The 13,931-nt window shown below is 38.0% G+C and overlaps 2 protein-coding genes across 4 annotated transcripts in view; one reads left to right on the top strand and one right to left on the bottom strand.

Moving 5' to 3' along the window:
* DNASE1L3 (deoxyribonuclease 1L3) overlaps positions 1 to 13,931 on the bottom strand; it is a 969,732-nt gene that overhangs the window by 115,044 nt on the left and 840,757 nt on the right. The gene's annotated exons all lie outside the window — the stretch shown is intronic.
* APPL1 (adaptor protein, phosphotyrosine interacting with PH domain and leucine zipper 1) overlaps positions 1,215 to 13,931 on the top strand; it is a 31,762-nt gene continuing 19,045 nt past the window's right edge. For all 3 annotated transcript variants that reach the window (XM_080671798.1, XM_080671799.1, XM_080671797.1), the window contains exons 1-6: positions 1,215 to 1,439; positions 7,770 to 7,868; positions 9,070 to 9,129; positions 9,635 to 9,706; positions 11,985 to 12,072; positions 13,682 to 13,723. In XM_080671798.1, coding sequence (XP_080527924.1) covers positions 1,386 to 1,439; positions 7,770 to 7,868; positions 9,070 to 9,129; positions 9,635 to 9,706; positions 11,985 to 12,072; positions 13,682 to 13,723 — 415 coding nt within the window. In that variant the 5' untranslated portion in view covers positions 1,215 to 1,385. The remainder of the gene's footprint in view (positions 1,440 to 7,769; positions 7,869 to 9,069; positions 9,130 to 9,634; positions 9,707 to 11,984; positions 12,073 to 13,681; positions 13,724 to 13,931) is intronic.

Here is a 13,931-nt window from a genome sequence, read left to right as displayed (position 1 = left end):
AACACCTTTCAAAAACTAAAGATCTCTTCTAGAGGGTGACTAGTTGATAAAAAACAACCTAAGGGGAGAGCTTTTAGTTAAAGTTTATAACATGAAGGATACTTCGGTGAAACTACTGCAAGTCTACATGGGAAAACATTTAAAGTCTGATTTTATCCTCAAGAGATCGTGGGAAAATCTAGCATCAGTTGAAAAGTAACTTCCATTCCTGTCGCTGTATCTGGATTTGTTCCAATGTATGAGTGGAACTAGGCAACGAATAATCTTTATACTCAGCATTTCTTGAATGAAAATGGGATGGATTGGTGGGGTGAATGGCTAGATGTGTAGGAGACACTGTGATTTGCCATTTCATCTGTGAGGAAAGCTCCTAACTCTACAGAGAACTAAACAAGGCGGCGTGAGGCTGGTAAGGGGGCTGTGAGGTGGATAGGAGATAGGCCTTCTAGTCCAGATCAAGTCCTAGGAGCAGCGCTTCGCTCTTCTCTACTTAAAACCAGGCCCAAGAAGCTACTTCAAGCTTCTTCCAAAACTTTCACCAAACGCAAGTGCTGATCAGTAACCAACATAACTGACTAGGGTATTCTGATTTTTAAAAGGTGTTTTCTTTGTGATTTTAAAGAAATATGGAAGTCTAAATTGTGGCTTGTCAGTCCTTCAAGACCAGGTAAGAATTGATGATTTGGCGACAAAGGCACGTGTTTTAAGCTGAATAAACTGATATCCAAATGTCCAGAAAAATAATGTAGAACCTACTGTCCACGAATTAGCCGGGAAAGCCCAATTAATGACACGACTTCGGATCCCACAGACCTCTGGTGGCCAGCACGGTTGTGCTGGAGCGGGGAGACTGGACGCTTCGGGGAGGGGTAGGAAGGTTCAGTTTGAGAAACTAAAGAAAGGCAACAGCAGCAGGGCCTCTTGCATGGTCTCTGACGAAAAATGTTGAGGGACAACTAAAGCCGCCCCAAATTCCCCGGTGTGGTCCTCATTCGAGCCTCTGGTTCTCGAGACGCGCGCAGTGATGGGAGAAGGCGCCCTACGAGTTACATCCAAGCGCGAGCGCGCACGGTAGGTGTCCGCGGAAGCTGGGCGCGCCGCCAGCGGGGCCCACTCTCGCTGCCGAGCTCGGGGAGGCAAAGAAACCTCCCGGCCAGCCTGCCGTGCTGACAGGCGTCGTCGTGAGCCAATGAGCGCGCCGGGAGGCGGGGCATGGATACCGAAGGGGCGGGATTTCCCGCCTGACCGCCTGGCGAGGGCGGCGCGGGAGGGACGGCTGCAAAGACTGCGAGAGAGGGTGGGTCGGGGTCAGCTGCTGTGGGTGGGTCGGCGTGGGAACTGTGGGCGGCCGCTGCGTCACCTGCCGTTGACCTCCCTCCGCCACGATGCCGGGGATCGACAAGCTGCCGATCGAGGAGACTCTGGAGGACAGCCCGCAGGTGAGGCACGGGCGGCGGCGGGAGGCGAGGGAAGGAGCCGCGTGGGCCGATCCCAAACCTGACGTCGCTGCGGCCGCAGGTGCCCGCCCCAGTCCAGGTGGGCGCCGCCGCCCCGTGCCCCCGCCCTTGGCGTGCCGCACCCAAAGCCATCAAGGCCGGGCCGCCCGCCTGCAGCCCGCGTGGGCCTGCGCCGCTAGGCCGAGAGTCGCGCGCGGGGTCTGGCACCTCCGCGGCCCGGCGGTCACGTACGTTCGCAGGGCTTCGTTCTATAGACGAAAGGTGCGTTTTTATCGCCGTGATATGCGGTGGTAAATCCTGATCCTGGAATTTTCTCCCCGAAAACCTCCTCCGTGGAAATCCCGGAGAAAGAACCCCGTAGACTCAGATGATTTCTGAGCAAGCTGGGGAAAGAGATGAATAGTTTTTCTCCGGGAGATGCTGAAAGGCTGTTCACTTGCCCCTGTAGAGAAGCCCGACTTGGTCCTGGAGCCTCCCCGCCTTGTGTGCCCAGTGTCGTGGCCGCGACTGTAGCCGCTGTCACTCGAGCTGTGCACAGCGTGTGATGGACGGCGCCTTCGAGGCTCCACGACTCCTGTGCCGCTCCTTGCAGACTTGGCCCTGAAAAACTCATCAAAATAAAAGCCCTGTGTTCTGTGTTTTGCGCGTTGGGAATGCTGTTGCGAGTGCTTTAGCTGAAGACAATCTAGGAAAACAACCATTTGTTATGTTTTTAGTACTGAAGAATGAAATCAGCTATATTAAAAACACGTTGGTGGGGGCTGTAACTTGCATAGAGAAATTTCATCCTTAAGCCTTACACAATAATTTAAATTATTTAAGACCACGTTGATGGTTGGTCCCCACTTAGAATGAAGACAATATTCTTGAAATGTTCATTTGAACTACAGTTCCATGTATTTCATGTGTCTCGGCAGTTTAATATGCCCCTTTCTTGGGCGGCACGTCTGCCGTGGATTATTTTAAAATTAAAATATTTATTTATTTATTTGAGAGAGAGAGAGAGAGGGAGGAAGGGGGAGAGAGAGAAATGTGGATTTGTTGTTCCACTTATTCATGCACTCATTGGTTGATTCTTGTATGTGCCCTGACTGGGGATGGAACCCGAAACTTTGGGCGTGTCAGGAGGACACTCCAACCAACTGAGCTACCCGGCTTGTGCCAGCTTTAATTGCCAAGTTGAAATTGGGCACTGATTGTGGAATTGATTTGATTTTTCATGCTGAAAGTTATCTTCACTGGCCAGTTGCCTGCTGGTAATGTACTCTTATCAGCCAATACTGACACAAAGAGAAACCCACATCTTGGCTTAACTGCTAGAATAGCCAGTTCAAATTATTTCTGTAGTGTAAAGTTATAAACTATATCTGTTTCATACACTTTTCAAAAATTATGTGAGGTGTATTGGTTAGGTGCACTTTGTCCTTTTGCTTTTTTATTATCTAAGACTCAACAGGTTGCTGTACCCTTCTTTTACCTGGCCTGGCTTTTACAGCCCATAAAGACTAAATACACAGGTCAAAATAGGTTGTACAGTGCCCTGGCCATGACTTGTGAAGAGGATATAATCTCTTGACTTATTTCTTGAACTTTTCACACGATTAGTTTACAACTTGAGCATTAGTTTTTTTCTTTTTTACAAGAATGTGCCACATTAGTGTCAGTTTTACAGTAATTTTTAATGAAATAGCCACATTGATATTTCAACTTCTAGAAGTAATAACTTTGAACTAAGTAACATTTATTTGGGAAAATTAGTTGGGGACAACTGGGATTTGGAAAGGGAGGACACTTGTAAGTGATTCTTAGGGAGAACCTGTGGCAGAATGGAAAGTCCTGGATCTGGGATTAGGATATAAAGGTTTTAATCTTCACTGCCACTTAGTCCCTTCTGGTTTAGGGCAAGTTACTCAACTTCTCTGAATCACAGCTGTTTATAGATAGCTGTTTTATTTTTGTACCTGGTTATAAAAATAATATTTACTTCAGAAAAATTGGAAGTACAGAAAAAAAAAAGCAGTTACATGCCATGTACCCAGCCGCAAACCCTGTTAATAGTTTACTTCCTTCTTTCTAATTTTTTCTCTCTTATACATTTAATGTAATTGAGATTATGTTGTGTATACAATTTTTATTTGGTTTTAATTTAACATAGTTTAAGCATCTTCACATATTATTACATTCTGAATAAAGGAATTTAAAGGCTGCACGTTTCCTTAGCTGGCTTAATAGTTGTCTTACTGGACTTTTAGACTTTTCTCCCCAAATTTTGCTTTTATATATTGGGCTGAGATTCATGCTTGGGCATACATTTTTGCTCTCATTTGGGTTATTTATTTAGGATGGAGTCCAAGTAGTGAAGTAACAAAGATTATGGAAACTTTTAAAGCTCCTGATATAAGTTATTATTAGATCATTTGATCCTAATCATTTTTAAAATTTAAAAAAAATTGAGGCTTTTTTCTTTTGTACAGTGGTCAGCAAACCACGGCTCGCGAGCCACATGCGGCTCTTTGGCCCCTTGAGTGTGGCTCTTCCACAAAATACTACGTGTGGGGCGCGCGTACAGTGCTATTGAAACTTCGTGGCCCATGTGCAGAAGTCGGTTTTCGGCCTGGGCGAGTCTATTTTGAAGAAGTGGCGTTAGAGCCGCGGTTTGCCTACCACTGCTTTCGCATAATATGAAATACTCCTATATTATAGCACATATTTGTTTTCACATTTTCACATCTCTGTTAGCAAGATGCCTCTTACAGCTGATGATGTTTTACTTCTAATTGCCTGCAAATGAGCACACCTGTCTGTTTCTCCTAGTGGCATGACCAACCAACTGCAACCTCTAAAATATTCAACCAACAAATCGGTTTAACGACTTGAAGCATTACCATTCGTGTTTGTTGTTTGAATATATTCCTTTGATACCTGATGAGATGAAGCAAGTGCCACTGTTAAAACCTGCTCTATGGGCCCTGGCCGGTGTGGCTCAGTTGGAGTGTCGTCCCTTGCACCAAAAGGTGGTGGGCTCAATTCTGGTCTGGGTACATACCCAGGTTGAGGTTTCCATCCCAGGTTGAGGGAGGCAACTGATCATGATGTTTTTCTCTCTCCCTCTCCCTCTCTCACTCTAAATTCAATAAAAAGAAAAAACTTGCTGAATGGTATCTGATTAAATGGTTTGTAAGAAAATATGTATTGGGGACAAAAGTGGAGCGTGTTTAAGAAATATTTGTACAGAATAATATTGGATGAGAAAACATGGATATTGATAACTCTGTGTCAAAAAGTGACTCACAAGAGTTGAACTCTGTGAAGAAATTTTAGGATTACTAGTATATTAAATTTATGCTGCTTGTGTTTGTTTTCCTTTTTATGTTTATATGGGCATTATATGTTAAATTCTATCTAAAGGTGTGTTTCCATAACATTTAAATTAAAAATTTCAAGACATAAAAAAACCTTAAATTATAACTTAATTGCCAGCATTGTTTTGTTTGTTTTAGTAGTATATAAAAATGGTGCAGCTCACAGTGGATGCCATCAGAGACTCAGTGAAATGGTATTGATTATATTTTTATAAATTGCTAATTTTAAACAATCATACAGTGTTAAACTTGATATTTTAGTTTTAATTAGGGTACTTATTTCAACCCTGTTTGGGCTAAGATGATCTTTTTTTTTTTTTTTTAAATCCTTACCTAATGGCATCTTTTTTCATTATTATTGATTTTAGAGAGAGAGAAACCAATTCGAGAGAGAAACATCAATGGGTTGCCTCCCATATGCACCCCAGCCTGGGATAGAACCGCAACCTAGGTATGTGCTCTAACTGGGAATCCAACCCGAAACCTTTTGGTGTATGGGACTGTTCCAACCAACTGAGCCACCTGGCCAGGGCAAGAGGACCCTTTTTTAAAAAATGCTTTTATTTTTTAGATTTAGATTTAGAGTTGATTTTTTTTAAGGGCAAGATGATTTTTTTAAGTGAGAAAGTTCACTATGATTGAGATTTAATTAAAAAAAATTTTTAAGCCCTAACTGGTTTGGCTCAGTGGATAGAGCGTCGGCCTGCGGACTGAAAGATCCCAGGTTCGAATCCGGTCAAGGGCATGTACCTTGGTTGCGGGCACGTCCCCAGTAGGAGGTGTGCAGGAGGTAGGCAGCTGATCGATGTTTCTCTCTCATCGATGTTTCTAACTCTCTATCCCTCTCTCTTCCTCTCTGTAAAAAATCAATAAAATATATTTAAAAAATTAAAAAAATATTTTTATTGACTTCAGAAAGGAAGGGAGAGGGAGAGAAATAAAAACATCAATGATGAGAGATAATCATTGATCGGCCACCTCCTGCATGCCCCCCCGCACTGGGTATCGAGCCCACAACCAGACATGTCCCCTTAACCAGAATCGAACCCGGGACCCTTCAGTCTGCAGGCCGACGCTCAATCCACTGAGCCAAACCAGCTAGGGCCAAGATGATCTTTTAAATTTAGTTCCACTACAGGTTTTTACATAAATGTATTCCTTGAATTAGGATGATAATTTTTGGAGGAAAAAACAACTAAGTGACAGATTTTTCTTAAAAATGGCATAGCCAGGGCCTGGCTCAGATGTTGAGCGTTGACCTATAAACCAGGAGGTTCAGTTACTGGTCTGGGCACATGCCTGGGGTTTCGGGCTTGATCCCCAAGTAGGGGATCTGCAGGAGGTAGCCAATCAATGATTCTCTCTCATTGTTGATGTTTCTCTCTCTTTCTTTCCCTTCTTCTCTGAAATCAATAAAAAAATACATTTTTTTAAAAATGGCATAGCCAAACAAGATTTTTTGATGCTTTTCTTTTTATATTTTTGTAAATAAATTTTATTGTGTTTTTTTAAAAATATATTTCATTGATTTTTTACAGAGAGGAAGAGAGAGGGATAGAAAGTTAAAAACATCGATGAGAGAGAGACATCGATCAGCTGCCTCCTGAACGCCACCTACTGGGGATGTGCCTGCAACCCAGGTACATGCCCTTGACCGGAATCGAACCCGGGACCCTTCAGTCACGCTCTATCCACTGAGCCAAACCGGTTAGGGCTTATTGTGTTTTTTACATAGTGGAAGAGAGAGGGATAGAGAGTTAGAAACATCAATGAGATAGAAACATTGATCAGATGCCTCTTGCACACCCCCTACTGGGGATGTGCCCGCACCAAGATACATGCCCTTGACCGGAATCTGGGAATCTGGGACTCTTCAGTCCGTGGGCCGATGCTCTATCCACTGAGCCAAACTGGTTAAGGCTCTTTTTACATCTTAAAATAGCACTTTGAGAGGTAGGAGTTGAGGTACTAGAGCTAAAAAATAAATTCTGTCAGATCTAAATCTCTGGGACATGGGAAGTAGAGGACTGAGAATGTGGACTTTGTATATTGGTGTTATGATTTTGTGCTTTTTTCCAAAAACTGTATTCACTTAGCTTTCTCTTCTGAAAATAGGAAGCTAAGACTAAGTTGATTTTTAAAAACCAGCTTTTAAGGTTGAAGCATTATTTGTAGAGTAAAATACAAGGTCATCTTTTAGATTTTAAGCTGCAGTTATGGCAATAGTTTTTGGTATTTTAATTCTTCCCTGCCTTTGAGATATAAAAAGCTTAGCATACTTTGCCTTGATATGCTGAGTTTCCTTGCCTCTGAAATCCTTTTTATTGACAGTCTTAAATTTACTTACAATTTTTCCCCTTAAAATGAAAAATTTTACCGACTCATTGGGAAAAAAAAAAAAAAGCCTAACACTATAGAAATGTATAAAGAAGAAGAAAAAGAATAACCCCAAATTTTGCACTCAAAAAAACATAGTTAATGTTTTATAGGCAATGCTGGAAAGGGGCACTACGGTATTATTTTTGGATTAGGATGGGGGGGAGGGGTTTGGCACTCCTAGAAGATACCACCGAGAAAAAGAAATAATCATACTAAGTTATCTTGAAATAAGACATTTAAAGTATTTATACATGGAATATTATTAAATTAGCCTTGAATGTTTCTTTTGATTTGTTCTTAAGTTTAATTGCAGACTTTTTACTTCATAAAAATATATCTTTGTTGTTCCTTCTAAGTTTGTGTGATGTATTTGGAAAAACCCTTTGTTTTAATGAAGTGAAACTGAGAACAAAGAATCCTGAAATCTTGGCATTACTATCAAAAGAGAAAAAATAGATTAATAATCAGAATAATTAGAGCTCTGATGTTCTAGGATTTTTTCCTTCCTTAAAAAATTTCCTTCTGATTAATGTAATAGTTAACATAAACTTATTGCTTTTATTTTATATAGACAAGGTCTTTACTGGGTGTATTTGAAGAAGATGCTACAGCTATTTCCAACTATATGAACCAATTGTATCAAGCTATGCATCGGATTTATGATGCACAGGTAACAAAGCTAAAGGCTGACTCCATGCTTTTAAAAAATGAATCTGTAAGCACAGAGAGTGTCTGTCTTGTTTACTGGTGCATAGTGCTGACCTGGGCTCATAGTAATGAATACTTGTTGAATGGATGAATGAACATTATTTTGTATTACAGAACTCACATTTCAATTACTAATGCATAGTTTGTGGTACTATAAAAGTTATGAAGATTGAAGCTTCTGTCCCGCCTCCCCAAACCCAGTAAGAGCTTATTGAAACTTACTAATAGTGACATTTGCCTAAGATTTGACTGAAAACCCAATATTGTCACCCATATTTTCCCTAATCATGCTTTTAATCTTATGGAATACTTCCCTTTTTAAACAAAGGATTTGAAAGTATTTTGCCTCTGTTTTGTTAATAGAAGGTAATAAAAATTAGATGTAGCTCTGGGGCATAGGAGATGAATTTAAGAAAATAGAAATGACTAGATTCTTTTGTTGAATAGGAATAAGATTTGAGGCTTTGTTTATGAAATTTAACTATAAGCCTTAACAACAACCTGGGTTCTATAATAAACTTTCTTTGGGATTAATTAAGTGTACTCATTTTTCCCCTTTCTAATTTTCTCTTCTTTCTGGACTCACATTTTCATTATGTACTTAAAAGTTGTGATAGTTGTTATTTTATATTCTTCTAGTTGGTCTCTCAAATTAGAAGACAGATTGATATGTAAAGGAAATGTTATTTTTGTCATATTCATCACTGGAAAAAAAACGTTTAAATTAAAAAAGTATTTCTGTTGCTGTATTTTATGACTAGGTTGACCACATTTTGGTTGTATGTTATTAAATGCTTATTATGGACTAATACCAGTATCTAGAGAAAGGGATGATCAGTTTTCAGTGTAGAATCTCTCAAGATTTTGCTAAGATATATACAGTTTACTCCTAACTTTAAAGCTTTAACAATATTTAATTTAATGCCTAGTTTTTATTAGTTAAAAACAAACATGCACCAGGAACACTGCTGGTGTATATTTTATGGTTTGAGTTTCCTTTTAGTACTTTAATGGTAGTTCTCTTTCCAGTGATTTAGTGAGGGGTTTAGAGAACGTGTACGATATTTTATGTTAAGTGATAAATAAAAATGGTGTAGGTATCTTCAACTAAAAGTTTTTCTTAACAGTAATGTCACATTAATTTGAATTAATCTTTTTTATAGAATGAATTAAGTGCAGCAACACACCTGACTTCAAAACTTTTAAAAGAATATGAAAAACAGGTACTGTATATGAAAGTTTTAAGCGCATCGTTTAAAATATGCAGTGATACCGTATCTATATAGTTATGTAGAATTTCTCATCAAGAATCATAAACTTTTTAGAATTCACAGAAGTTAATTTTGATATGCCATTGAAATTCCTTTATAGCACTTATATCTAATTTTAATGATTTAATGTTAGCTACAGAGGTTATCTGATTGACCTCTCTTCTTTTTACTGAACCTTGCTTAAGTTACACAGGTGGTTATTGGAGGAATTAGAGCTAAACACCAAATCTTTGAACTCCCAAGTATGGTGCATTCCCATATACCATGTTAATTGGTTGCTTAGCAGCATTATAATTAATGTTTACTATAACTATACTAGTTTATTAAAATGATACTTTTGGAACTTATTCAAAGTTTGGAAGTTTTCTGAAGTTATTTAAAAATCTAAATTACAATGTCATTCACAAAAGACATACAGCACTGGTCCTTTACCACATCTCTGTTTCTCACCTTTTAGCGTTTTCCATTGGGTGGTGATGATGAAGTGATGAGTTCTACTTTGCAACAGTTTTCAAAAGTTATAGATGAGGTAAGTATTTATTTATGGAATAAATGGTCTTATAATTAAGTTATTCAAGTTGTTTAGCTTTTATTTGGAACTGTTATTATTATTATATGAGTAAGTCTCTATTAAAAAAAGATTACTATTTAAAAAGGACCTTATTTCTTGGTGGCTGTCTTGTAAAAACAGTACTTTCTTTGCTTGATTAAAACAATTGTTTTCAAGGAATAAACATATAGATATGTTCTCCCAGTCCATGTAATTAACATTCAGTGTTTCATTGTCTTATCTGATGAACACCGGGAGAAAAGAGGCTCTTTATGGTTTTTCTTTTTTTTTTGCCATCAGGCAACATTTTATCTTCCATTCTAAATAGCCAATATCAACCCTTAATTTCTCAAACTAGTCTCAGAAGAAATAACTAAAAAAAGACTGGAAGTTAGGAGGAAGAAAGATGGTAAGAGATGTTTGGAGAGCCCATAACTGTTCTCTACTAGTGCAGTGAAAACTCTTCTTTTCACATGCACCATTAGCCCTGTCTTTTCTAGTCTCTTAACTAGAAAATAATTTTTTGAAATATTTTAATAATCCATTATAGCAAAATATTGTCCTAGCAGATCAATATAAAGAAATATTTATAGGAAATGGAATTTTTTTATTGTGGGAAAATATACATAAAATTTACTACTGGTGACTTTTAGTACATTCACAGTGTTGTGCAACCATTAGCACTGATATTCTAGAACACTTTTATCATTAGGCCAAAGGAGACCCTGTGCCCATTAAGCAGTCACTTCGTATTCCTCACTCCCTCAGCTCCCGGCAGTCATAAATCTGCTTTCTGTTTGTTTGGATTTACCTATTTTAAATATTTCATATAAATGGACTCAATATAATTTGTGTTGTCTTTCACTTAGCAAAACGTTTTTAAGGTTCATCCATGTTGTAGCATGTATCAGATTGCATTCCTTTTTTAAAAAATTGATTTCAGAGAGGAAGGGAGAGAGAGAGAAACATCAATGATGAGAGAGAATCATTGATTGGATGCCTCCTGCATGTCCCCTAATGGGGGAGATCAAGCCCACAACCTGGGCATGTGCCCTTAGCCAGATTGAACCTGGGACCCTTTAGTCCATAGGCGGACACTTTATCCACTGAGCCAAACTGGCTAGGGTTGCATTCCTTTTTTTTTTTTTTTTTTGCTAAATAAAATCTTGTATGAATATACCACATTTTATTTATCCATTTATCAGCTGATGGACATTTGGGTTGTATTCCACCTTTTGGCTAATGCAAATACTATTGCTATGAGCATTCATGTACAAGTTTTTTGTTTTTTGGTATTTTTGAACACCAGTTTTCAATTCTTTTGGGTATATACCTGGTGTGGGATTGCTGGGTCATATGGTAATTTTGTGTTTAACTTTTTGAGGAACCACCAAACAGATTTCCACAGTTTCTACACAATATTACATTCCCACCAGTAATGTAGGAGGGTTCCAGTTTTTTCACATTCTCACCAACACATGAGAATGTGTTATTTTTATTTATGTTTTACTGTAGCCATTGAAGTGGTGTGGAGTCTCAGCATAGTTTTGACGTGCATTTTCCTGATGGCTGAAGATATTGAGCATCTTTTCACGTGCCAATTGGCCATTGTAAATCTTTGATGAAGTGTCTGTTCAGATCTTCCCCCTTTTCTTAATTGGGTTGTTTCTTTTATTACTTAGTTTAAGGGTTTTTTATTCAAGTTCCTTATCAGATACATCATTGGCAAATATTTTCTCCCATTCTGTGGATTGTCTATTTTTTTTCTTTTTTTAAAATATATTTTTACTGATTTCAGAGAGGAAGGGAGAGGGAGAGAGAAACATCATGATGAGAGAGAATCATGGATGGGCTGCCTCCTGCATGCCCCACCCTGGGGATGGAGCCCGCAAACCGGGCATGTGCCCTGACTGGGAATCAAACCGTGACCTCAGCCACGGAGCCACACTGGCTGGGCACTTTTTTACTTTCTTGATAGTATCCTTTGGTATACAAAAATTTTAATTGTGATGAAGTTTAATTTATATATATTTTTTGTTGCTTATGCTTTTGGTTTCATATCTAAGAAATCATTGCCAAATCCAAGGTTATCCTATGTTTTCTTCTAAGAGTTTTAAATGTAATTTTTTGACTGTATATTTTATTACATAATTTTGTGTTCTCTTATTATCAAGTTCTTTTACTAGATTTTGTTTAATTTACACAACACTGGTTAAATGTTTCTGTTACTTGGCCTTTTTGGTTTTTCTTTTACTAGCTTAGCTCTTGTCATGCGGTACTTTCAACGCAGCTTGCTGATGCCATGATGTTCCCCATTACCCAGTTTAAAGAAAGAGATCTGAAAGGTATTGAAGTCAAGCTTATGTTTACTTTCATTAGCTATCAGAATATTAATGCCTGTAAAATGCATATTACTCTATATCTTAACCATTTCTGAATATAGCTGTGCCACATTTACTTTAGTCACTAAATACTTATAGGAGCTAATTAACACTAGGTGTTAAACTAGATACTGGGGAATACTGATATGAATAAGATGTCACTTCACTTGAGAAAGTCTAGAGAAGGATATAGGTAAACAGATAATTACAATACTGTTTCATAGGGAATGAGCAAGGTGTTGTGAAAGCTCAGAGGAGGGTGTCAGAAAGGCTTCACCAAGGCAACTCTGCTAGCGATTCTCAACCTTTCTAATGTCATGACCCACAGGTTGAGAACCACTGCTGTAGAACCTAAGACCATCAGAAAACACAGATATTTACATTATGATTCATAACAGTAGCAAAATTACAGTTATGACGTAGCAACGAAAATAATTTTATGGTTGGGGGTCACCACAACATGAGGAACTGTATTAAAGGGTCGCGATGTTAGAAAGGTTGAGAACCACTGTAGTAGAGGGACTAGGAAACACAAAGGTATGGGTTGTAGAAATACATGGCTTGTTTTGAGAATGATAAGTTCAGTGTGGCTGCAATATTGAATGTGTTGGGCATGGCAGTAGACAAATCTAGAAATAGATTAGTTGGGACTAGATTATGTAAAGATGTTACACTTAAGTCTATAAGGAAAGAGAAGCCAATGAAGGTCTTTTAAGAAGGAGACATAATCCTTTTGTTTTTGGAGGGTGGAATAGAGTGAATTTGATGTCTAGCAGAATGGATTAGGAATTTGTGAGAGTCCAGTGAGGTATGACCAAGACTTGAAATGAGACATTGGCACAGGAGATGGAGGTGTGTTTATGGGCTGGAGTGGCAGGAGGTAGGTGGTACTGACACAGCTAGCAACCCATCACTTAGTTTTTTGTGGTGGATTTTGCCCCCATTTAGCATTATTCAGTGATAAAATGAGTTTTATAGAATTGGCTCTGCTTTCTCATAATTTACAATCTTAAATTATATAGACCTATTTACAAGATAGGTAGATAGAATAAAACATTGAATTAATATATCAGTGGATGGCAAAATATTTAAGTTATAATGGAATAAAAACAAATGTATTTTAGACATGGAGTTAATATTTGTGATAAATCCTCAAGAATGGTCATTCTAAGGTCAAGAAACAAATCTCTTTTCTCAGTCAAAGGGGACTGAATGTCATAATTCTTCTTATTCAATATTTGAACTTATTAGAGGCAATATAAAAAATGAATTGTTAGATTCTGGTACAAAAACTATTTCTATATCTTAGAATTTACAGTGCTTTTACAATTTGTTTTTGTGTCATATTACTAATTTGTGGCAAGTAGATTTTCTGGAGTTGTAATGTTGCTAATGATAGTAAATGTTCTATAGGCTAGCTAAAATACAGATTGGCATTGTCGCTTTGAATGTCGAAGCATGAGATATTATTTGGAGTTTTAATTATAGCTTAAATGGCAGTTACTATTTTCAAAACAAAATTTAAGATATTTCATAAATATGCTACACTGAAATTATTCTTGAACTTTTCCAGAAATATTGACATTAAAGGAAGTGTTTCAGATTGCTAGTAATGGTAAGCTCTTAATACTTTACAGTTATTTCTTGTTATGATGCATTTTTAAAATCAATACAAATCTGTGGCCAGATTCTGTGCAATAATTAAAAAAAAATGAACCTAATTAAAAGTTTAAGTGAACATTATTTAAATCAGTGTTGTTATTTAAGTTGTACTGTTTACCCTATAGAAAAATTTAATAAGAAATTAAATCAACTTTTGTGAT

The sequence above is a fragment of the Plecotus auritus genome, assembly GCF_963455305.1.
Source record: "Plecotus auritus genome assembly, chromosome: 6".
Lineage (NCBI taxonomy): Eukaryota > Metazoa > Chordata > Mammalia > Chiroptera > Vespertilionidae > Plecotus > Plecotus auritus.
The sequence above is the reverse complement of the archived record's forward strand: the minus strand, read 5'-3'. Positions and strand labels throughout refer to the sequence as shown.